Here is a 25,000-nt window from a genome sequence, read left to right as displayed (position 1 = left end):
CAGGGTTTCGGTTGACACACACAGCACAGGCCGGCTCATTATTTTGTCCCCTTCTGCACATCAGCATCGTTTGTGGCGCGGTCGCAGCGACCATCGCGCGCTTTTGGCTCGACCGACACCGAATGATAGAAGCCATACAGCAATTATCTGTCACCGAGCGTCGAGTCGAGGCGAGGCGAGGTTTACGATGCCGAGTGCACACTACACTTGGCCGTCGAGTCGAGTGTCTCATTAGGGGGTCGAGGGTCGGTCGAAACCATTATGATTTCTCCATCTTGCGCGTTACGGCATCGTACGGTGCAGGGAACCATTAACCACCACCGAGCGCACTACTGTTTGTTCTCATTAATGCTCTCGCTGGCCATCATTTGAGAAATCGATAGACGGTGTTGTTGGTGGTCCCCCGGGGGGCGGTGGTGGTTTCTTCTTTGATTCTCTGTCATAATTCATCGCCCATCGCGGCTCGGTGGAATGTGGGCGTGGATGTGGACGCAGTCATTGAGTGGAGAGTGAAGAACCAGCCGCAGCAGCAGCAGCAGCAAACATCAAACGGCCATGCGTCACACACGAATAGCGTTTGATGTTGAAAAAAAAACCAAGAATCCAAGAATCCAAGTGTATCTCTCCTGTTCTTAATGGTGCTCCACAGGCAACCGCCATGATGTTTAGCACTTCGACAAGTTTAACAAGCCAGCGGATAAAAACGAAGACTGTCTCGGATTGTGGAAAAAATTAAACAAAGCGATCGCTCAAAATTCATCCTCCTTAAACCGTGGTCCGCGCCATTTTGGAAGGTGTTCGGTGTGCGTTGAAGAGGTCTGCCACCTTACCCTCCACACCACACCCCTTGACCATGCCTTGCTGCCTTGATATTAATGAAATAAATTCATAGGACTCGCTCATGCTCCAAGGAATCCAATCAATCTCCCGCTTAATAGATGGATTGCTTGCTTCCATCTTGTGCTGCCACCGGAGTGAGAGTGTGCATGTAGGTATGTTTCCTTGATTTCAGACCCCATCCCCCCTTTCTGTTCTATGTATTAAGGTGGAAAATGAAAACGATAGATAAATTGGATTCTGGCAGCCCCAACAAGATGGTCACGATAACAGGAGCCGGAAGATAACGAACGATTTCAAAATTGATAGCGATACCGGTGAGCACCGTGTGTGTGTGTGAGTGTGTTTGGTCCTGGAGAAGGGGAGCGAATCCAGTTGCTTTTCCTTTCATCCTTTCCTATCTTAGCGGACGCTGACTGGTTCCCCGTAGTTTTTGCCAATAAATAACGAGCTCCCAGTTCTCGATCGAACCGTGAACGTCGTCGATGATGCAGCAGTAGCATCACATCAGATGGATCAGCGAAAGGTGCGCTCGATCTCATCCACCAGGGGGCCCTAGCACCGCTTGTTGGTTTTCAATTCATTTTTTAAATATAAATGCAGATTAAGCGGAGCGAAATTTGTTCTCCGTCAGCCGCGGAGCGGATCTGGTCGTTCTCGCCATCGAAATAAGGTCAACGTCACGTGCGCTGGATGGAAATTTGAGTCTTTTTTTCCTCTGGCTCTGTGTCGATGTCGATGGTTCTGATGTAAGATGTTCGTTTTTCTTCCTCAATCACCCAATAAATGAAATTTTCCATTCCCTTTCCACTCGCGGCGAGCGGACGCCATCATACCTGGCGCCTGATGCCTGAAATTATTCCAACAAGAGATTGGAAACCGAATTCACCTGCACACACACACACGCTCGTTCCGTGTCCGCACTTCTCGTGTGCGAAATGTGTCTGCATTTGAAAGTTTATTTATCCAGCTGCTCGGTACCTGATCGGTCTACCGGCGGTGACTCTTGGGCCAAACTGTGCCAAAAGCCGTTTAGATGGCGACCTAAGCGAAGCGAATCGCATTCTGTTACCCTCTGGTGGATGGCGTGGGGGGCGGGGGGGGGTTGCCAATTTCAATACATCATTATTCCACCCGAACATGGCATAATGAAAGTTCTGCCATGAGGATGAGCACATGAGGGTCACATTTTGAATATGTTCTGCCGACACTTGACGGGCGACATTCATGCTCCCGGGTGCTACTATACTTTGCGTTTCTTTGACGGTGCCGCGCACCGTTGATCGACAGTTTTCCCACCTTGCCTGCGTATGTGTGTGTGTGTGAGAGAGAGGCGGAAAATTTGCAATCTAAATCATTGTTTGGTCCGCGCCACACACACACACACATTGCACATGGTAAATATTTCTTTTCTTTATGATTTACATATTATTGAGCTGGTGATGCTGCCGCCGGAAGATGACACGTTGCTGCCCGGGCTGGTTGATGCTCATAAGAACACGCCGAGGTATTACAGGCTGGCCTTGTCACGAAGGTGCACTCTCGCTGCTCTGAGAAGAGATCAAACGAGCGCGAGCGAGGCGACCAAAGATGCCGCCGCCCAAGGTAAAGAAAGTAACGGTTGAAGTGGTTCTGCATGTCAAAGATAAGACGATGCCGACGGTTCTGCACTATTATTTGCAAAACGGTACCAGGAAGTGGCAGAGAACGAGAGAAAGAAAGAGATTGCTAGTAGTTCTAACACCATTTTTAAAATGAACTTTCACCCTGCGAAGCACGTTACAAGCGTTGAGGTATGCGTCGCATGAATGTGGTCGACAATTGACATCCTTCAATTAGCTATTTGTTCCACCGTAACCACCAAAGACAAGATCGACCGTCTGTCTTAGGGTCCTCCGTAGAACAAAACAAACAGCTGGACGTGCGATGAGCCCCTACCCTGGTTGATCTCGTTTATCAGCTTCTAATGATGTACAGATCCCGCTGCTCTGCTTCATTTCATTAGCATAAGTCCCCATTCGACCTCACCGAGTCCACCACCACCAGTAGTCCATTCATTGCGCAACGTGTTCCTTCGCTTGAACTAGTTCAAACAGCACACTTCCTTGGGGCCTTTGGGGGTGCTGTTGCTGCAGCCATTCCCAGGGGTATTGTTACCAGGGCTAGGCGGCAAGTGTCTGTGTGCGTCGGCAGTGTTTGCTGACCGGCCGGACGGCCTGCCGGTCTTGTCGGTGAGGATGAAAGCAGGAAAAAATTAATTTATTCCTGTGTATGTTTGCTGTCCACTGTCGGTCGTGTTGCGCTTAAACGCTACCCGATACCTCCTCCCCGGTTTGCCCGTTTTTCCACGGCCACTGCAGTATATTCAAGCTCGAGCTACCTTAAACACCTTATTTTCCGTTTTTTCCACAAACAAAAACCAACAAACTTAAGGTGCAACTAGTTTGCGCTTTTTTGTAAAAAGCAATTAAAGGATTACTGAACAGTTGAATGATTTCCTTCCTCCAATAAAGTTAGTTTAACTTATTAAAACCTGTTTAGAAAGCCTTTACCTATTGTTTGGACATACATTTTTAAAGTTAGCTAAACAATCGTTGCAAGAACCTTCTGATTTCTGATCTGCCTTATAAAGAAACCACTTACCCGGGTTTACTCACCCCGTACCAATGCTGGTTGTTGCATAATTTGCAAAGGAAATGTATTTCCTACACACGATTTGTGCAAACCGACTGGCCGGGGGCACACTTCCGGTCTACCGAATCGTAGGAAAAACCAGCTCCCCCCTTCCTCACAAACAATCCGATCCCGTGTTGCAGTAAGCCTGTGAAGTCTGCTAATGACTTTAGCATCATGTCAGCTCCCATTAGCAGGGTTCGCTTCAGACTAAACCGACCGGTGATCGTGGCCATAAAGCCCGTACCACGCAGCAATGTCCTGTGTCTCGTGCATTATCTCGTCCTTTCTATCCCTATCTGGTTCCTGTTTTAATTTTAATTATTCCTTTCGGCTGCTGTTGCTGCTCATTTGCAAATTCCACATCCATCCATCTTGGTTCCCGGGCCCCCTATTGCCGAGGCTACCGGACTAGGTTTAATGGAGGAACCAAACCCCGAAGAAGCGGATCGGTGCCAAAGGTCACCAAGTCTCACCTTCCGTCGGAAGCTTGGCACATGGTTTGGAAGCAGCATGGTGCAGCAAGTATCCTCACCGGAGAAGCTTATTTATTGCCCGGAAGTAGTTCAGGAAGTGTTTAAAGAACCGAAAACAAGCGAGATAACGCCACTCTAGGGCCGGTCTAGGCGGGCAGGCAGGCCGCACTGATGGGTTCATTCCGAATTTGTTCCACATTTGTTTCGATTAATCTGCATGTGGTTTATGCGGTTTCCGTCAGCCAGGGTGGCCATCGTGTGGTTCCTTTGGTAAAGAATTAATGGCTTCGATCGAGATTATGTCGATTATTATTTTTAAGTCGTTTATATTTTTGGACTTTTGGTTCGGGAACATTTTTTTCTAAAATATATTACAGCAAACTATGTATAATAGATTGAGTGGCGACCAAAGTTACAGTTTTAGCGAACAAAAGGGGGTGGTAGCTTTGGTGCCCCACCCGAACCAGTTTGGGCGTATAAATAACTCAATCACGTTCACTTTATGTTCGTTCGCGATCCGCGTGCTGCCCCTTCCATGCGACAGTTAGCTGGACATAAGCCGCTGATACTTTCACTGTGCAACATTCAGCCGTTTAGCCTTGAAAGAGTTGGTTTTTATTTGAAGTAGTTTTTTAACGTTCACAAGGGGATGTAGCTCAGATGGTAGAGCGCTCGCTTAGCATGTGAGAGGTACCGGGATCGATACCCGGCATCTCCAGTCTCTGAAAAAGGAGTGTATTAAAATCATTCTTTTGTGCCATTTTCAACTCGAGGAGAAAGCACACTTTGAGAACTCATAGAGTAGCATCCCTGTAGTGGAGCAATAAGAGGAGTATACAGAAGAAGTTGTTTGCGACTTGTGTGAACTCCTTTTTCACAAACTCCACCCAGCGCATCACAGGAGAAACGTTGAAAGATAGAAAGATAATATTTTCCTATCATCATCATCAGCAGCAGCATCTCCAGCGCGTCATCACCACCACCAGCATTAGATAGCGGTAGCGAGGAGGCCAGTCGCACAAAGGAGTCGGTGCGGATAAACATCAAAACCAAAGAATCGTCGTTCTGCGTCGACACGATTCGCACATCCCCACCACCTCCCAAGGAGATCACTTTTTTGTCATTCGACGAAGAACACACAAGAGGGCAAGACCCACGGCGCGGGGAGCAAGACAAACCACGGTATGACAGGGTATGACACTAACGAAACGTTCACGCCAATGCCGGTAAGGGGGTGTCAGATCGGTTCAATGTTTTGTCCCGCCCGTCCAATGTCCTCTGGAGCGACAAGCAGCAAAACCGACCAAAGTCTGCCACTGATGGGAACGATAAAAAAAGTCCTCCCGTCCTTGTTGGCAACGGTTGGTTGGTGGCGTTGTCCCTCGATTCCTGACGTCTTGCCATGGTTTCTCTCTCTTTCTGTCTCTCTCTCTGTCTTCGTTAGCCATCAGTGTGCACCAGAGGGATATTTGCCTTCGTCTCGAGACATGTGTGAGTGTGTGTGTGTGTTGGTGTGGAGCGGAGGATGGACGCGTGGAACATCAATTTACGCCACAAACGATTTATCTCCCACCGGGAAAACTAACGCGCAATGCCAGCACCCAACCCCCACCCAACCTCAAACCGCATCAGAAACAGTGTATCATCCTCCGACCAACTTCATCTAATCCGCAGGATCAACGGAAGCACCAGCAGCAGCAGCAGGACGGTTCTGAACGTCTTGAAGAGGCGATGAGATGAGTTTTGATTTATTTTCCATTGACCACCGACCGAGCAACCGACCGAGCAACCGTCCGGCCACGCCATTACTGTCATAAAAATACAATTTTCCTTCCCCCCTACCCCCAACCGGGTGGACCGACTCGAGACAGTCGCCACGGCAGTGGACGCGGGTCGAGGTTTGTTTTTTATGCGCCATCATCACCGTCACCGTCATCATCATCGACATCCTATCCTTCGCTTTCGCCGGTCGGGTCCGGTCGGAAACTTTGCAGTCACGCCCGCCGCCGACGGAGGGTGCGGCCGCGATCCCGATGTGTCAATGACTTTGACTTGCGCCCCCTTCCGCGCCTGTCGGAGATCAAATGCACCGCACCAGAGCCACATCCTCGTCAATCGAGGATGAACAGCCAGGGAAAGAAAGGGATGTTGGTGTCTTTCTTTCGCTCTCCTCGGCGTGGAAAACTCCTGGGGTAAAACTGGTGCGACTTTTCATATCCCACATCTATGCGGCACGATAGAAACGACATTCTTGGGGCGTTGCGGTGTGTCATCTTCTTTTATTGACATCATCACACAATCCGTCATTTCTGGTGAGGAAAACCGGGCCACCGGCCGGAGAACGCTGCTCTGAACGCTCCCGATGGATCCTGATCCTGTCGTCGATCCGTGTCAATCCCTGGCGTCCCCCCGGGGGGAGAGGGGAGGGAACGGCCTGCATGCTTCATTAAACTTGTGTCGTGTTAACTGTCGTCAGCAAACAAAACGGACACACACACACGTACACTTTGGAAAGCAGTGAGGCTTAAAAATGATCCCTTGGATGGGGCCATTAAAACGTCATCCAAGATGGCATGGCAATGGATAATGTGAACTGAGCTTAACGGTGCTGAATTGATGGGACATTTCAGCATTGAAAAGAAACGGCCACGAACCGAGATGCTCTTTGAAAAGTTATGAGAGCCACGTTCCTAAACATAGCTTAACTCTCGAGATTTTTTAACATATTGAACACATTCGGCTTCGAAACACATATTTTTAATTTCGCCAACATGAGCTATTGGCTCAAACGTAAGAGGTTATGATTGCTTTAAAATAATCGACCAAAAAACTTATTGTAAAACCTAAATATGCCTGCTTTTGATATGTGATTTGAGGTGTTTAAGACGAGTCACATTTGTTTAATAATAAGCAGATGATCTTCTTTAAACAATGTCATGACAAAAAAAAACCGATAATTTTCAACTTACACTTTCGATCACATGCACTCCATCTCCTTCTAGATTAATTACAAACACAAATAGGATAACAGTTCCGTAACTGATGATCAATGTGTTAAACAAACACTTTACACTTTTACTTTGACCACTTTACGCGTTAAACACTGAGTCACAACTGCGCTGCACACCTTTCTTCATAATCCTGCCAATGATTACTTGATCTCTTCGCCTTTCTGGTTGCCCTGGTCTACTTAGCAACCATCAAGCAAGAGGCAAACATTTCTGACATCGAGTAGTCATTCATTTTTACTAAAATATCCAATATCAAGCGCCTCTCGGTTCAATGGTTCCTAGATCCATTCTCCGATGTCCACCAAAAACTCTGCATTTCACGCACCACCTGCCACGTCTCTCGAGCCCTGCCACAACATGAGCGAAACACAAACAACGAACGATCAACAACAGGTTCGGTGGGATTGAATCGAAAACATGCCGCATTATGTTATGTGACGAGGCTGTTACCTGGTGTTGACAGCGGCTGAAATAATTTACCCAACCACACGGTTCACCGTTTCGCGAGATTGATGGATTGATCGCGCCCGACTCGATAATCAGGCCAGCAGTAGTACGCAAATTTACACCCACCACCACCACATCTATCAACTCCCCGGGTTCACACAAAAGCGCAACATCCGGTGGTCCCCGGTGGTTCCGTGCGAAATCGTCACACACGCACACGCCAACCATAAAATGGCAATCGCTCACGCACCACTAGGCGAGCATTACCAACGTTTCAACCCTCTCAACCCGCGACAAACCCGCGGCAATGTCTGTCATCGAACGAATTACAATAACTGAAACGAACCATCGAGCAACAACAAATCGAGATCGAACGCTGGCTGGCTAGCTGGCTCGCTGGCTGGCGTAGCGTAAAACATGATGCCCCCTGATGGTCCCCGGGGCTCCCGGACAGGATCATCTCGTTTCGCACGAGAGCCAACAAAAACACACTCTTTCTGCCACATCGCGTAATTCAAATCAATCTTCCCATCACCACCCGGGGGGGGGGGCTCACTGAAAAGAAGGTGGTCTGGATCGTTGAACCGGTTAAACGGAACACAATCACTCATTTCGGGCTGCTTCGGATGCTACCCTATGCCAGCGATATTCCAGCTAAACCATTAGCAATTCATCGATGCTGCAAAATGCTAAAGAAACAATATTAGAAATTCCACACGCAATGCTCGCACACACACACACGGAGGAGCTGCAATTGAGTATCATATGCTGCCTCGTCGCATTCGATGGCGAATGGAACATGGCGGAAGGGGGGGGCTCGAGTGTTCCCTCCGGTTCTAATTATTTTTACTCGATTGAGCGTAAAATTTGGATCCATCCTTCCCATCCTTCCTTTCCTGGGACGTGGTGTGGATCCTTCTGGGGAAATCTACTACACGCGACTCGATATTACCGTTTTCTCTGAGTAGGTTTTCCACAGGACGACGGATTTTGCGTTACGACGGTGAATAGCCGCCAGGATGAATTTCAATTACGATTTCAAAGATCTCCTCGGAGTCTTTTGGGTCTTACTGTGAAATCAGCTTGTTGGAGCCTTCTAATTGAGATGCAGTATCCAATAGCAAGGATTGCGAAGAAGTGGTCCTCACTGGTAATGAACATGTTCGAGGTGCATGTTTCGATCGGTAAATGATGCCATCATAAACTGTATAATCGCTAGTGATCTTCAAATTTTGGAGCTAGTAGAAGTCTTATTTGAGACTCTTGGTACCTCTTGTCACAACTGCGAACCGTTGATTTCTCGGTCTCGGAATCCTAGAAGCGCCACCGTTCTGCATTCCGCAAAGCGATTGAGCAACGAGTTTTGTCCAACAAGTTAAATCATTCGTAAATGACGGAGAGCTTCGGGGCATAAACAGTAGCCGCCGGACCACCGGAACCATACGAAACCAGCAAGCCACGGAACAAAGAATAATTGCCCCAAGGAAAGACCCTTTGTTTCGGACCAGCTGCTGGCCTTCGCTGGCTCCGGGTCTGGTTCACGAGAGTTGCGGTGGCGGTGGCGACGGAAATCCCTGACGGAGACAGCAACAGAAGCCCAGTCCCAACCATCGTAACTCTTGCACCGTCGGCGTCAGGAGCGGTTTTAAAAATGGAGTAACAATGGAGTTGCAGCTAGCCGGAGAAGAAGGTGCGACGCTACACCAATCACCCAAAAGCCCTGCTGGTCTCCGACGCTTTTTCCCGCTTCTAAGTCCGCACCGACGTCCGCCTTTGAATGGTAACTTCCCTAAGCTGTTGCTAGAATTGGCTTTTTAGCATTTCAAATGAAGGCCGACTGGTTGGTCGGTCTGGACCTGGGCGAGGGTTTTTGGCATAAATTTCAAAATGTTGGACCCTTCTCCCGGGTTCCCCCGGATTTTCCCCGGGGCCAGTGCGATGGACACGGACACGGTGATAGGAAAAGTTTGGCGCCGATTAGTCACCGATCGATTAGATTCATTTGAATTCTCTTGGAATGAATATCTTCGAATGTTCAAAGTCGAACGAAATTAAAGATTTCAATCGCTTCGGCGAACAAATTGCAAAGGAGCATCGTGGCACCAAGAGAATTCCTTGTCGCGTCGCATATTTCCCAATTGATAGTCCTGGCCAACCCTGGGAGCGCCGCTGTTACGAGAGACGACGACGAAGAGGACGCGGATTTCAATTATCCAAGAGAGCTTCGGTGATGTAATCGGAGCGTTTCCGTATCGTCCATCTACAATCGCCATAAGCACCGGAATTGCAGTGTTATCTATCCGTAACAGATACCCGATACCTTAGCCCAGAACCGGTCCTCGAACTCCAAGGAGTCCGAGAACCACTTCTATTAACAAAACTATCCTCTCCTGGACACTCCCGGTTACTGCCCGGGGAGAGGGTGGATGGATCGAGGGATAAGATTTATCTTTCCAACAATCCCTCGAAGCGCCAGCCGGAAATTTATGTCTCCCGCAAACCAGCAACCATAAGACACCATGTGTGTGTGTGAGTATGTGTTTGGCGTATATTTATTTTTCCAAACAACGAAACCAACAACGGATGGGCCCGCGGTGGATGAAAGGAAGGAAGAGAGAGAGGAAAAAAAACTGAAATGCCGATTGCTTCCAGCTCCTTAGCCTTGGGCCGTGGCCAGAGACAAAGCACAAACCTTGTCGGCCAGCTGGGAGCGGGAGTTTATTTAACAACTCGTCCACAAGATTAAAGTGTCCCCCCGCTGGAACCGCCTTGGACCACTCCAACCCGGACTTCTACAGCGAGCGGACTGTTGTTGTTTGTCGATTATATTTATTTTTTTGTTTTCTCCTCCTCCAGAATGATGGAGACGCGGTTATGGGTTGCGCTCTAGAATGGCCCCAGGGGTTGGTGATGTCCTTTCGAAATTCCCCACTCCTCGGGTGCATACCCCCCGGCGTGGTGGCTGGCTACAAGTCTAACAAGAAAAAGAAACCAAACCGTAACGCGGGACCAAAAATTGTCGTGACCGACCGCCAGTCGCGACCGAATCATAAACAAACAGAGAGAGAGAGAGCGAGAGACGAAGAAACGGGGGCAGCATTTTTATGCTTTTCTTTATGCCATCTTTGAGCCATGGCCATCACGGTCAGCACGGCGGTGGTCAGCGTTACTGCTCATCCGAAACGCCAAGAAAGGACACAAAATGGCCACCACTCCTTGTGTGTGGGAACAACAACCCGAAATGATATAAAATAAGTGCAAACATTCCCATGGCCAAGCAGTGGGTCTGGGGTGTGTCCTGTCGATGGGCACCATTGAGCATCGAGCATCCCAGACGGTGAGCCAGCGCAGCATGAAGCACAACCGAGCTGACCAGATCCGGTTGTTCCGGAGGGGTTTTGGTCCCGTTTCCTGTGTGTGTGTGTGTGGGTTTTATTGAAAGAAAAATCAACCGAAAAAAAATAAGAAAAGAAAAGCCGGCAAAAGGAAAAATGGTGAACAGGCTGCTGAGGAAATAATAAAAATTCCCAGGACTCCTTCCCGTGCCGGACGACGAGAAGGAGGTTCCGGTCCGATTGGATACTGTCCGTAGCCCTTTCCGGGACCGATCGTTTGTCAGTGAGGGGACAACGAGACGTACAGGTGGAAAGCCGAGCGCCTTTTTGGAGAAATGGAAAAAAATGGGAGGAAAAATGCAATAGCGAGACCGCGAGGTCCGACGAGGACGAGGACAAGGACCGGACCATCCGTGCATCCAGCCAACCAGCAACCGGCGCTTACACACTATCGTCGACGCAGACGATGCTCAGGAAAAGCGAAATGGGGACGAAAACCAGAAGAAGAAGAAGAAGCAGGAGAAGAAGAGTTGCCACCGAAGTGACCAAGGTGGATCCGGGGATCCCGGGAAGACCCAATCCCTGAACCACACCCCATTTTTCCGAACGCTGGAGAAAACTCCCGACCCGACCACTCCGGGAGCAATCGCGAGCCCGTTTGCGACCTGAGCCCGGACCCGGACCTTGGGCCCGGCCTCGTGGCAACAGTGGCTATCCTTCTCTGGCGCTGGACTGGAGCCAAAAAACGGGAAAAGGAAAAAGGGCAGCAAACTGGGAAAACATAAATTTTCCATCCTCGCCACTCCGACGCGTTACAGAGAACGGTAACGGAACTCGAAACTATCCCGAATCGTTACGCCCAAGGATGTGCAGGCGGCGGTTGTCTATGCGCTCGAAGTGTTCCCGTCGTTGCATCAACCGTGTGCACACACACACACACACCACACGCGCGCGCACGCGATGGAATGACGAAGCCTTTTCCCTGGAACAAGCGACATCTTATGCTGCGATGCTGCATCCTGCATGTCGTGGCCATGGAACTAGGGACCACGAAGGACCGTGGCCGTGTGTGGCGCGTCCGAGGAAAATTAGATGGAAAATTTCCCATTTTTTCCTCGCCTCTATCTGCGGCGCTAAATCGCTTCTTCGTCCGGAGCGAAGGATAAGGACACTGTATCCAACATGGAGACCACATCTAACATGGTCGGCGTTGGCGAGGGTGAAGCGACCATCTTCAGTTTAATCTTCTCGGCAAAAAGGTAATCAACTACAGTGCTGCTTCACCGGAGGAGATAAATGAGGAGTAGGAACAAAAACAATCGTGTTGGTTTATGGGCTATAAGCAGTCCGCAGTCCTGTGTCCTGGCCTGTCCTGTCCTGTCCTGGGCCAAGCAGCAGCAAAACAAGAACTGCTCGGTAATTCGGAATCGGATAAGGTTGCGCAACTGCTGCGACTGTCGCCATATCTTATGTGCCAGCGCCAGTCGTACCGGAAGTGCCCACGGGTAGTTCTATGCGACACTTTTTTTTTTCATTCGGAAGGAAGGAAGTGAATCCGTGTGGACCCTAAAAACGGATCACAGGATAGCGGAAACTGTCCGAGCCGCAAATGGACCGGAGGGCCGTATGTCACCCGCAAACGACCACACAAGGGCTTTTATGTTGGCCGCTTTTCACAGCGGGTAATCTCGGTGATGGTCAACTAATGGCAACAATGGCGAGAGGGTTTTTGCTTTCGCTCCGAGTAACATTACGGTTATGTGCTGCAGGCAGAAGGCAATGTCCATTGTAGCATTGATCGCGATTCGCGATTGCAGCAATACAAAGGATGATATACTTCAATTACAACTATTGTAATTAACTTTACGGCAGTGGCAATCGAACCAAAAACTTTGTTTTTTCAATCAATAAATGCGATTGGGAGAAAGTAAATGCAACATTGGGTTTCATCCTGCCAAAAAGGACTTTTCTGTGTTTGTTTTTAAACAAACCATGGAACCATTTTTTACCAGCAGCTTCTTAATTGTAAGTTTTGCTTCTGTTGATAAGAAATTTAAAACGCATTGGAAAATGTGTTTGTAAATATCAGAGGAATAATTTGACTACCCAAACCCCTTCTTAAATAAAAATAACAATAGCTCAGTTGATCAAAAAGTAGCAAATTATAAGTAAAAATTGCAATTTAAAAAATTTAATTGCAAGGTTTAAACAGTTTTTATACAGTAAAAATAATGGAATGGGATTTATAAAAAAAATCAAAGAAACACATAAAAAATGAAGGCAGAAAACAATATAAACTGGAACAACATGCAAAAGAACATAAAAACATGCCGACCGCTTTACAAAACTGAAAGATACAAATAGCAAGGCAAGCAAGGATGTATAAAAGAAGGAATTAATAGGAAAGGAAGATAAAAAATTATAGAAACAAATGTTTAAATTCATAATTCACAGTGCAGTGATCAATTTTCATTACTTTAACCAACCCCTGACCTCGCAGTTAAAGTAATGTAGTGTGTGGAATGTAATAATTGGCAAAAAAACATACTAGTTTCAGTAATTGGCCAGTGCGGCGTTTAATCGAAAACCTATTTTAGTTCCATACCAACCCAACCCAAAAGGCCCTAATGCTTTTTCGGCCATGTTCTTACCACCGCTGTAATCCTCACAGTAATAAAAAGGGCTGAAAGGTACTTCTCGCACTAAGTACTACAACGCTCAACCCAAAACCTCGCCGCACATTTCCATCACAACAATCAGGCAAAAAGCACCTGAAATCCCCTACCCGAAAGGTGCGATCCGTGCACACACACACACACACACTCGAGTGCCCTTTCACCTTTCACTCCATAATCGTAAAGTTTAAGAACAAACAAACAACCGCGATTGTTTCATTACATTATCCGGCACACCGATTCTGCGGTCCTGCGGGAAAGGGGTGAGGTGGCAAGCGAAACGAAACGTAAATCAAGTGGCCCTGTTTCCCATTTCCGACCCCGATGCCATCGACGGGCGATTATGATTGGCTTGTAATCCATCGTGGGGGTTGGCGTTCGGTGTACCAGCAAGGACGCCACTTCCGGTCCGGTTTCAGTCCTTCTGCTAAGGCCCATCAGGGCGGTGCCCCACCTCTCAGCAGCAGGAGCACTTGTTTATAACTATTATTTTGTATTTACGATCGAAAACTATTTATTATTCAGCTAAACATATATTACCTGGCACCTTTCGGTACCTTCCCCCCAACCATTGGCACCTTTGCCGCTACTTCGCACCCTGACGCGCTACGCTAGATAAAAAAGGGAGTGCTCCCGCGCCACACCACCACCATCACGATGGGGATGGTTGTGTAGTTTGAAGATTTTTTGGCGCAAGTTTTTGAGTAGCGAAAGCAGAAAGCGAGAGCATAAATAAATTATGCAAATTTAATTACTCTATTTCGAAAAACCAGCGGCCTCGGTAAGCCGTGCAAATGACTTTCTTCTACAGGCAGGTGCGAGAGTGCGAGGAGTGCCGGCGTAAGTGTGGTGGACGAATTAAGCTATCGGGAAGTAATGCGCCGTTCTGCGGATTAGTGGCAGTGGCGGGGGCATGCAACCCAATCGAATCGATTGGGGTCCTTACTTCCGCCTTGGATCTTAAAACTTAAGCTACCAACACGGGCTTTTAATGATTTAACGATGCTCATTTCGAGGTTCTGAACTAATGTGGGGTCTCTATGCTTTATTTTGATTCCAGAACATTTTGATAAGGACCACTTGACAGTGGCTTTAGTCCATCGTCTTTCGTCGGTCTAGCTTATTAGATTAGCGCGAGAAAAAGGCTAACCAACCAACAGGAGGAGGTTCCATTACTCCTGCTGCGACCACTCCACAATCTTCCACTTCCGTTGCTCACTGTTCCACCGCCAAAACAACGCGGTCGTCGAACTGCACCAGCCACGAAGTCGACCTTTGCGGTCGAACCCATTGGCCGCGGGTTCTAATTACCTAGAACGCAACGTTCACGAATCATAACCGCACCACCGGTCCGGCGGGTTTCCTTATTGTTGACGTTTATAATCATAGACCACCACCACCTTACCAAAGGAAAGCAACATTAAAGGCGAAGAAAAACATTGCTGCCAGAATGCTGCGCCATTAACCGGCCATATAGTGCCCGACATCCGACAACACCGCGTGGTTAGCCACTGTTATACTATATTTTGACCCCTTACCCCGTTCCCCGTGGCCCGTTCAGTACGCCACGGGTGTAAACCCTCCCCTATCATTAACCCCGAAAGAAAATTATGGACAACCCCCCACCCCCCGATGACCGGTGGTCACCACGCCACCCGCTTCTCCTCACACCTGGCGAAAGTAACCAGCCCCGTGTGTGTGTGTGAGTGTTCCTTTTCCTTTTTGGGGGTGGGGGGGTTTGGTTCGCATTATTACTTCCTTTCACCTTGAACGGTTGTGGCCCGCGGCGGTGTTAATGAGAACCGAACCGCGCGAGTGTTTTTGACGCCAAACCACGCGCGGCCCGGGGGCCAATCCGAAAACGGAAAACCCTCCTCGCGGTCTGCGGATCATCAATCTCGGGGCTGCGGGGTTGTGACTCGCCGATTGGCCAACTTCCCCGGGACTGGCCAGCTTCTCCGGGGAAGCGAAAACTCGGAAATGTGCGGTGCGGTGATTAGATTTAATTGGATAACAGATAGTGTTTCTGGGGGGGGCACACCACCGAACCACCTCCCATTGGAGGTGGTATGAGAGGGCGGCCACCATTTTCTTTTTCCTTTTCCGTTCGTGCAGTGGAGGAAAAATGCCCAAACTGGCCCCCTTGGAGGGGGTGTGGATTGGACACTTTCTTATAAATAATTTATCAGAATTTAGAGGTGTTAACCGGTGATGCCAGGCACGATTCCGCGAGCAACCGGCGAGCGCCTGAAAAATGTCTGACCACTCCCTGCACCTCTCCCCACCGCCCCGGACGTTCCCGGTTCAAGGTGCGTGCACGGCGACCATCATGAATTGCAACTTTGTGTCCCTAACCTTCATGCCGAGGGGTGCCGGGGAGGGGGGGGGGGGGAGTACTGTGCGAGGTTTGTGCGGTTTGGTTCTTCTCTCGCCCCAAGGCCAGGTCATGGTTCTGTCGTTCGGAACCCCTGCACGGGGAATGTGTTGGGAGCCATTTTCCGGATCAAAGTAAGCTTCGGAGTGAGAGAGACATTGCACGAAGGTGCATCGCACACTCGTTGCTATTGTGATGGATTGGCCTACCTTGTCGCTCCACTTGGTCCGTAACTGTTCAACTATTGACCTTGATTCAGCTTCAAGACGCCTGCGAAGTCTTCTCCGTGGAAGTTGATTTGTTCTAAGCAAGAAACGAGTTCCAAGGAACAGCAAAAAACATGCCGCGTGTCACGCAAAATCAATCTCACATTCTCCGCTAGCACGACACGACTTGTCCCGGTCTGGGCGGCCACCGGATCCTAATCCTTTTCCTTGCGGCGTAACACTTGGCGTATGGAAATGAGCAACGATGACGTCCGGATTGCTACCGCGATTGCTACCGACAGCCAACGCGTACACAATCGAACGGCAACAGTGACAACATGATTTTCCACCCCATCGGCAACCGCTCTTCGGCATCAGCGAGGGCGTTAAAGTGACACAAATTCAGACACCCGCGCTTTCCGCGAGTTTTTCCCGGGTAGCCGCGGTCTGTCGGCGAACAAATCTCGGCGAAGAGCAAAAACCACCTGACGAGTGACAGCCTTGCCGGCGGGTTTGTCCCGCTCCGAAGAACAAGCCACGACATGATGGTGGCTACAAGACGTAAAGCGACGTACAAAGAACGTGGCTCCCGGGTGTACCACCGCCTCCCATGCATGCAGGCCCCACGGAAAAGTGTGTTTACTGTCCCCTGCCGTCGCCGGCCAAGCCTCCCTGGAACGCGGCCACCAACAACGAAACATCCCCGACAGTGCGGGCAGACAAATAAATAAAATTTTAAAGCTTTTTGCATTTTGCTCACTCTCCGCTCCCGCCCGGCCACTTGGAACTGAAAGTGAAGTGCGTGGCAGCAGCAGGAGCTAGGTGTGCTGGTTAGCGTTGCCGCGGATTGACGCTACTGGATTGACCCCTCGTTTCAGGAAGGGAAGCACCAACGGTGGCAACCAAAAAGGCCAAAGCAAAAGGCAACAAACCTGTCCAGAAAGGCAGACTAGGCTGAGGGATTGCGCGCTAGGATCGACATCCTTTTTACGCCGAAGTTGCAACTCTTACCGGCACCGATAGCCCCTCGTGTCCAACCCCTCGAGTCTGGGGTGAAAGACAAGTGCGCAGGGAGTACGCTACGCTGACTACTCCGGCAAGACCGGCAGGACCGGGGATGGTGGTGGTTGTCGCTTGGAAAAACGGGAAAAACTTCCATTTCCTAAGCGTATTCAAATTTTATGCAGATCCAATACGATTTAGAAACATACTTTAAGTATTTTCTATCTTTCCCGGACCCAGCGGCCCCGCAGAATGTTCTCACGCGCCCGGACAGCAGTACCGTATCGTGGGCCCCTGGGTGGAAAGGAATCACGGAAGGAATCTCCGGCCCGGAAGGCAAGACTTCCCACACTTTGCGGGGCAACTTTTTGTCACTCCCGGTATCGGCGGGGGCGATGGGATCGGTGGATACGTATTTTTTGTCCGGAATCCTCGCGACGAACTCGCGACGAAAGGTGTCGAGGCGTCAGATGAAGTAAAAATCAAACACCGCATCCTTAAGCCACAATCAGACGTCCTAACGACAAAGTGTACCACAGGCCGGAGTGAAAGAGTGAAATACCTGCACAAATGAAGACATTGATGAAGCAGTGAAGGTTTTACTTTATAGCGGCTTCGTTTCGTTGCTTCTTTTTTTGTCAGAGGGCCACCAGTACAGCAGCTACAGACACTCTGGTTGGAAGTGCTTCGGATAGGAACCTCCACAACCCCCCACTCCCCCTCGAAGGGATCACAGAAAAAGCGTAAACCTTTCGCCGATAAAGTGACTCTGCTGCCACAGCTGGAATGCATAACTAGACACCTCTTAACACCCTTAATAGCTTTATCTTTTTCGAGGCGCTTATGCAGTACGGATTGCAGGGGATTTCCCGTGCGGAACTACCTAGGCCGGAATGCTGACCAGCAAGGAAGCGTAGGGAAATTGCGCCGTCTGGTGGTTATCGGATGAGAACAGCAGAATATATCTGCTTCGACGAACCTGGCTAAAGGAAATAAACATGAGAACGGTTCAAAACCAACGTGCGAGCTCATTGGACTCATCTTGTCGGAGGATATTTGGTGAGGATAAGAAGGATTCCATTAAATCTATGAATGACAATAGCAGATAATGGTTTAAAAAAAAAGATAATAAAAAAGGCTTTCACTGATTACAAAAACTATGGAACTAAAACGAAATGAAAAAAACGGATGTGCGCCCTTGCCGTGCGTGCAGTAAGTGCTCATTCTTTTTTATTGATTCAAATGTCCATCGATCCATTCAGTGTAGCGTGCAACATCGGTAAACCCTAGAATGCCGTCCGGGTCACAACCAATAGTACCATTAGGCAATTCTTGGCGTGGAGTCAAACTTACGATTCCTCGGAGATACCAAAGCCCACCGTGGTTATAAAATAATCCACCGCCACCGTTAACTGTGCATATTTTGTCGTAAATTTTCCGACCACGCGCACAAAACACAGTACCATTGTCCACCAGCAAGTGGTTCTGTTGCGGAATCTTCATTTTACAGCTGTCCGCATCAATCCCAATGACCGTCGTAGTTTGCAAAATATTGCTCTTTCTTGTAATATGTGGACTGTCCCATCCGGCCACGAAGCCACGCTGCCCTAGCATCTGCTCTACGGTGAATTCCGTACCAGCATCGCCTCGAGGCAGACAAACTGGTAGAACCTTCAAATAAGTGTACTCTATGTCGCCATCGGAACGCAGTAAAGCAACGTCGTTGATAAATGTGGTCCGGTTGAACTCGGGGTGCAGGATTATCTCTGATACGTTATAGCTGCTGGTGCCGGTTACGTTTTGGTGGTCGTGTAGCCCCGTAATGAAATAGTACAGCTGAGGCTTTTGCCAATCGTCTAAGCAATGTGCGGCTAAAAGTTTAAACCATTAGCGGGTCATCTATTGAACTGACTTAGCGCATGGAATCTTCATACCTGTTACTACAAAGCTGTGGGTCACGATGGTTCCGCCACATACGTCTGCTGACTCCCGGTTTGCTACGCTATTGTAAATCGCCACGTGCCACGGAAACTGTCCCCGGAAGGCATCTGATCCATAAACGAACGCAAAGGGAAGTCCGTTGCGTTTTCCACATTGTGTCCCTACTGTTGAAAGGAAAACATTTCAGGTAAGGTTACAAAAATTGACAAAAATCAAAGAACTAACTTACTGGTTGAAGACGTGCCACCAGCCGATAGGACACTCAGTAGTACCAGCAGCAAAACCAGTGGTACCGGACTGAGAATGCGCATGCTGATAACCTTTTAGTTCACAGAACAAACCGTGTCTGCGATTACCTTGGTTGATTTAATCGTTCGTTTCGAGAGTTTGGATGCTAATGCTGTACCCACGAGATGATAATAATAAGATTAAGCGTTTACAGAACTTGGCGAAGGAGGCAGTAGTACAAGAGGTTCCCAGATGTTCCTGGATTCAGGATAAGCGATAGTAACACACCCAGTCTTTGAAGGGTTTCTAGACTTTCTAGCTGCACAAGCGTGGCTTTGCGAGGCTGCAATTGCACCCAAAAACCGCATAAATGCAAAAAAAATGCTGGATTTAACGGTATTTACAAAATATTTTAAAAAAAGTTGAGAAAATATACACGACCTTCATGGGACTATTACCGGACTATCAGAACCGCGTTTATGGCTCTTATGCTCGGTGGAATAGGTTTTTCGAGCAAATTATAAAAAATTCGGGCACAACAAACAGTTTTTCGAGTAGCGAAGTCCCGCGAAAAAAAAGTTCCGAAATTCCGCGTTTCCGGAATTATGGACACGAATACCGAGGGTTTTCTTTCGAATCCGACCCAGTGGAAACGCCCGGAAGATATTCTGAAGTTGCAGCGTCTCCGGCGGAAAGAGAAAGCCCTACAAAACCGTATCACCGCACCTGCGAGGGCCCCACCGGGTAGTAAATCAGCGGACGATCCGATCGGTGCTAGTCGGTTCGAGGGCAGCACCAAGCGCAAAAACCCCTTCTCCAGGTACGCCACGAGGTCATAAATCAACGCTCTCGGCTCCATTGTAATCCGCACATTCTCTCTGTCTTTGCTAGGAACGTGGAAAATTCGGCCAAACGGCTGAAGGATGACGTCAACTCCGAGTTTGCGGCCGGTGGTGAGGAAACGATTTTTGAGCTTCTCACAAAGGTGCAGCAACCGGAAGTGCCACAGATTGATGCACCGCTCCAGCCGAAACCACTGGAGCCACGCTTTATGCAACAGCAACACCCGCCATGTCCCGTTGAGCAGACGATCCCCCAGTACATGGAGGAGATACCAAAAACTAGCAAACTTCCACCGATTCACTGGAGTGTCAAGAGCAAGATGCGCATTATCTGCCGTTCAGCAATACCGGGTACAACGCTGAAAACGAATCAAGAAGCCAGCGGGCTTACCTCATTCGTGCGCTGTATCGATCCGAAGGAATCCACGACCGGTTTGGACATATCACCTGGGGCTCGCTTCTATCAGGCCACACTCTACTGGCAGCATCCGTACCTGCCGTGGTTCACGCTGTTTCCTCGTAATTCACGCAACAACCACAAACAGAGTCCACTAGACGAGTCGGTCAGATCGGTACTAGCGAAGGAATGGGTTACGAGCTTCCGGAATCTCTTCCAACTAGTCCGTGCCCGGCAATGTCCGTACTTTTACGTCTGTGCTAACACATTTACGGTGCTGTTCCGGGCCGCTGGCATCGGTGGTAGGGTGGAGACTCACGCGCTGCTCACACCGACCTCACGCGGTATGCGTGCTGCTCTTAAACAGGAAGAGATCGAGTTCAGTATGCCGCTCAAGAAAACCAACGCCACCACCAGCACGGAAAAATCGGAACAGATGAATCGATCTGCAGAGTCCGGCCTCGGGAACAGTAGCTTCTCGAATTCATCCGAAGAACAGTCCCAGTCTGCCATCGGTGGAAATGAGGAAACTACAAATCAGCTATCGGACGAAGATGAGGACGATGACGACATGGACAGTGAGCAGTGGCTGGAGAGCTTGGGAGTGGATGCGGCCGAGATCCGGAAGATTAGTGACAATCACAGCAAAAAGCAGCAGTTGCGGGAATGTGGCGGTGATTATAGCGATCAATCGCTGGTGTTCATCGAAGGTCCCGAGTGTCAGGCGTTCTTTAACTTTCTGCTCAACGCAAAAAGTACCATTGCGAAGGTTGGCAGATTAGCGGGCGTTCCACCGACACTACTGGCACCAGTATCGTTCGTCGGAGCGACTCTTCGTACGTTGCAAACGCGCTCGACCAAAATTCGGATGGATGGACAGGATTACCATAGCACGGAGCTGCAAGGGGTCGTTCTACCTCATGTCCTACCCTATTTGACCGATCTTCTGTGCGAGGGCCGGGATAACTATAGCATCACGCTTGCGACCGTCCCTAGCACGGCCGGACTGTGCGAGGCATCGCGAAAGCTGATCAACGATCTCGACAAAGAGAACGACGAATCCGCGCAGGCCGATCCAGTCTTTGGTAAGGAAAATCTTTCGGACTGCGGACTGAACAAGCGCATCGTCGAGAACATGTGTCGCGCCACGAAGGATTCCGTGTTCGATACCGAGCGTTTATTGTTCAGTCTGGATGCTGGCGGGTTTAGCTGGAGCTAGACTGTGTTACCCCATTTTAAAATAAAGTCAATTCACCTTTCCTCAAACTTACAAACACGGATTAATACTAATGATCGATAATGATCAGCTCATCGATGCTCCAATCTTCGTAGGACGAATCGGGCAGATATCGGCGGATAATGATGGGAATTTTGCGTTGTTTTAGCTCTTTCATCGCGATCTGTAGCGGATCCGTTTCACCCTCTAGCTCCACCATGATCGGGGCGCACATCGCAATCTGGAGTGCCCGAGTACCGAGCACCCGCGCCCGCTCGTACTTGGTCATGTACTTTGTGGTGATGCGTTTGTTTTTCGGCACGCCACCGCCCGCCTGGCTAGGATTGATGATCTCGATGTTATCTCCGTCCTCTTCCTGGTTCAGCTCGTCGATATTGTCGTCGTCCTCGACATCGTCGAATTCGTCTCCACCGACGCTGATGAAGAACACGGCGGGTGGTTAGAAATAGGAACAACGAGGGTGTAATCGATCGGCCAGCTACTTACTCATCGTTATCGTAATCTCCATCCTCCATTTTAGTGGCAGGTAGAAGGGAAAATCGCCGGGAAAACGAGGAAAACTTGGAATTTCTTCGCGGAAAATCGAAAACACGCCGTCGTTGTTTGTTTTCCTTTTGCGTTTGACGTTTCGTTTGACAAAGAAGCAGCTCTAAAGCGCCAGATAGACGACAGTCGAATTGCTGTCATTAAAATTTCCGTTCGTTTGCCAGTTATTTCCGATTTTGTGCAACAGTAGAAAGTAGAACCACTTTTTAACACTTTTATCAAACAGGGAATCAACGTTGATTTTGGATAATCAGCAATCTGAAGTTCCAGCGCTGACAAAAAGATGCGATTTTGCGTTTTTAGCTCAAACTGAGCAACTCGTCGCACGCTCGTCTATCTGGCGCTTGACGGATGAGCTGTCAAAAACCGGCAAAATAGAAAACACACGTGCGTTTGTGTTTCGAATTTTTCAGGATCAAAAATCAAGAAATAAGGATAATAAGGATTAAAATCCTTTTCCACCATGGCGGACGACGCGGATCATGGAGATAAAAAGAAGGCCCACAAGAAACGGCATTCAGGTAAGCGATTCTTCCACTCAAAGCGCCGGAACCCTGCTTCAAACTCCCTATTTTCGTCCTCGCAGGAGTGAAGGCCGACAAGAAGAAGGCGAAAAATAAACCGACCGATCGCACGAAGAACCCGAAAGCCTTCGCCATCACCAAGGCACGGTCGGCGGAAAAGCGGTTCCGACGCAAAGAGGATATCATTACGAAGAAGCAACACATTCCGCTCGTTGATAAAACTCCGGAAGAACCCCCTCCGGTACTCGTCGCGGTTGTCGGACCGCCAAAGGTTGGCAAAACCACGCTGATAATGAATTTGATCAAAAACTTCACCAAAACCAACGTGCACAATGTTTGCGGTCCAATTACGGTGGTCACGTCGAAGAAACGGCGCATCACGCTAATCGAGTGCAACAACGACATCAACAGCATGATCGACATCGCCAAGAGCGTGGATTTGGTGCTGCTCATGGTTGATGCGAGTTTTGGGTTTGAAATGGAGATCTTTGAGTTTCTCAACATCTGCCAGGTGCACGGGATGCCTAAGATAATGGGTATCCTGAACCATCTCGATATGATCAAGAACGCGAAGACGCTCAAGATGCAGAAGAAAGTGCTAAAGCATCGATTCTGGACGGAAGTGTACGATGGTGCGAAGCTGTTCTATCTCTCTGGACTCATCCACGGCGAGTATCTGAAGAATGAGATCCGGAACCTGGGTCGCTTCATATCGGTCATGAAATTCCGGCCACTGACATGGCGCGGTGCCCATAGCTATCTGCTCGCCGATCGGATGGAGGACATAACGAACACGGAGCAAATACGTCTCAATCCCAAGTGTGATCGAGAGGTTGTACTGTATGGATACGTTCGTGGGGTACCGCTAAAGAAGGAAAACATGGTGCACATCGCGGGCCTTGGGGATATGCACATTGAGGAGCTGAGTGCGTTGCCCGATCCCTGTCCGTTGCCTTCCCGTGAAAAGAAACGAAATCTACTCGAAAAGGAGCGGCTTCTATACGCGCCCATGTCCGGTGTCGGAGGCATCGTGTACGATAAAGATGCGGTTTACATCGAACTGCAGGGGTCTCATAGCCACAAAAGTGCATCGAAAAACGCGGAACAGCAGCAAATTGTGGAATCATTCATCGGGAAGAAGGAAACATTCGATGTGACGATCGACAATCAGGAGTTCCGGTTGTTCAGCGATGGAGACGTGATCAAGTCCAGCGAGTTTGTGGACAAAACGCGTAAGGTTGCAGCGTCCGATGATGAGGAGGAAGCGGATGACAATGAGGATGATGATCAGCTGGCGAGTGAGGAGGATTCTGGATTAGAAGACAATGAGGATTCAGACAATGAGGCAACTGATGCAAAAGGAGCTCGATTGGGATGGATTCCGGAAGAAGATGAAGATGATGATGATGATCAATCTGGCAGTGGCTCCGACGATGATGATGATGAGGATGATTTGATCGTGAACAAGAGAAGTGGATATCTTTCATCCGACGATGAAAATATGGCTGCCGGAGAAAATACCATGGCATGGAAGGACGGATTAGCTGAAAGGGCTCGCAGGGAATATCTTGAACGTCAGGCGACCACAAAGAGCCTCATGAAGATCGTCTACGGTGTATTCAGCAAAGCACACCAGCGGGCGAAGGCAAAGGCTGCAGAAGAAGCAGCCGAAGGTGGCTCAGAAGAGGAGGACGAAGAAGACGAGGGATTGCTCGGTGGTATCTTTAAAAGTCTAGCTCAGAAGCAGGCCGAGCTGCAGAAGAAGAAATCTGTCCAGGATGTGGATGAATGTTGCTTCTTCGAGGAGTACGGCGATGGTGTGCGCGATTGGACGACGGAAGAGAACAAAGAGCTAATCAAAAACTGTTTTGTTACGGGAAAATGGAAAGCATCGGAAGATGCGGAGGAGCTGCTGCAGCTGGACGACATGAGCGATGGCGACAGTGAGGTGTATGGTGATTTCGAGGATCTTGAAACGGGTGAGAAACATCAGGCAACCAAGAGTGCCAAGGGCACACCAGCCAAGGATGGAAAGGAAAAAGAGGGAGAAACGCCGAAAGAGGGCAACGAAGAGTCTTCCGCCTTGGGAAAACGTAAAATGACGCGAATGGAAGAGAAGAATATGACGCGAGCGGAGCTGATGGCTAAGAAGATGAAGCTGAAGGCCAAATTCGACTCGGAGTATGACAATCCAGAGAAGGATGATCAGCACATCGAGGGAGATCATCAGTACTATGAGAAGCTGAAAG

General features: G+C 49.1%; 3 protein-coding genes and 1 non-coding gene across 4 annotated transcripts in view; 3 read left to right on the top strand and 1 right to left on the bottom strand.

The window, feature by feature from the left end:
* Nucleotides 1–4,631: 4,631 nt before the first annotated feature.
* Nucleotides 4,632–4,704, top strand: Trnaa-agc (transfer RNA alanine (anticodon AGC)). Its single transcript has one exon. It is a non-coding gene; the product is annotated as a tRNA-Ala (tRNA).
* A 15,077-nt stretch (nt 4,705–19,781) lies between these two features.
* On the top strand, nt 19,782–21,663 carry LOC125954802 (protein downstream neighbor of son homolog). The gene is made up of 2 exons (XM_049685411.1): nt 19,782–20,025; nt 20,097–21,663. The coding sequence occupies exons 1-2, from the start codon at nt 19,811–19,813 to the stop codon at nt 21,661–21,663; spliced, it is 1,782 nt and encodes a 593-aa protein (XP_049541368.1). The 5' UTR covers nt 19,782–19,810.
* On the bottom strand, nt 21,592–22,299 carry LOC125954879 (DNA-directed RNA polymerases I, II, and III subunit RPABC2). Its single transcript, XM_049685529.1, has 2 exons — nt 22,168–22,299; nt 21,592–22,097 (listed from the first exon to the last, which is right to left on the bottom strand). Exons 1-2 carry the CDS (start codon nt 22,194–22,196, stop codon nt 21,731–21,733), a joined length of 396 nt encoding a protein of 131 aa, XP_049541486.1. The 5' UTR covers nt 22,197–22,299; the 3' UTR covers nt 21,592–21,730.
* Nucleotides 22,300–22,611: 312 nt separating this feature from the next.
* LOC125954777 (ribosome biogenesis protein BMS1 homolog) overlaps nt 22,612–25,000 on the top strand; it is a 3,837-nt gene continuing 1,448 nt past the window's right edge. Inside the window, exons 1-2 of the mRNA XM_049685365.1 lie at nt 22,612–22,748; nt 22,814–25,000. The exon at nt 22,814–25,000 is cut by the window's right edge and continues 1,073 nt beyond it. Coding sequence (XP_049541322.1) covers nt 22,691–22,748; nt 22,814–25,000 — 2,245 coding nt within the window. The 5' untranslated portion in view covers nt 22,612–22,690. The remainder of the gene's footprint in view (nt 22,749–22,813) is intronic.

The sequence above is a fragment of the Anopheles darlingi genome, chromosome 3, assembly GCF_943734745.1.
Source record: "Anopheles darlingi chromosome 3, idAnoDarlMG_H_01, whole genome shotgun sequence".
NCBI lineage: Eukaryota > Metazoa > Arthropoda > Insecta > Diptera > Culicidae > Anopheles > Anopheles darlingi.
This window is presented reverse-complemented; position numbering and strand designations above follow the sequence as displayed.

What these genes read in the sequence shown, in the direction of transcription:
- LOC125954802 (XM_049685411.1), top strand. Translation starts at nt 19,811, where the DNA reads ATGGACACGAATACCGAGGGTTTTCTTTCGAATCCGACCCAGTGGAAA. An exon ending in CGCAAAAACCCCTTCTCCAG is followed by an intron (nt 20,026 to 20,096) that starts GTACGCCACGAG and finishes TGTCTTTGCTAG; the next exon opens with GAACGTGGAAAATTCGGCCA.
- LOC125954879 (XM_049685529.1), bottom strand. Translation starts at nt 22,196, where the DNA reads ATGGAGGATGGAGATTACGATAACGATGA. An exon ending in GGAGATTACGATAACGATGA is followed by an intron (nt 22,098 to 22,167) that starts GTAAGTAGCTGG and finishes GTTCTTCATCAG; the next exon opens with CGTCGGTGGAGACGAATTCG.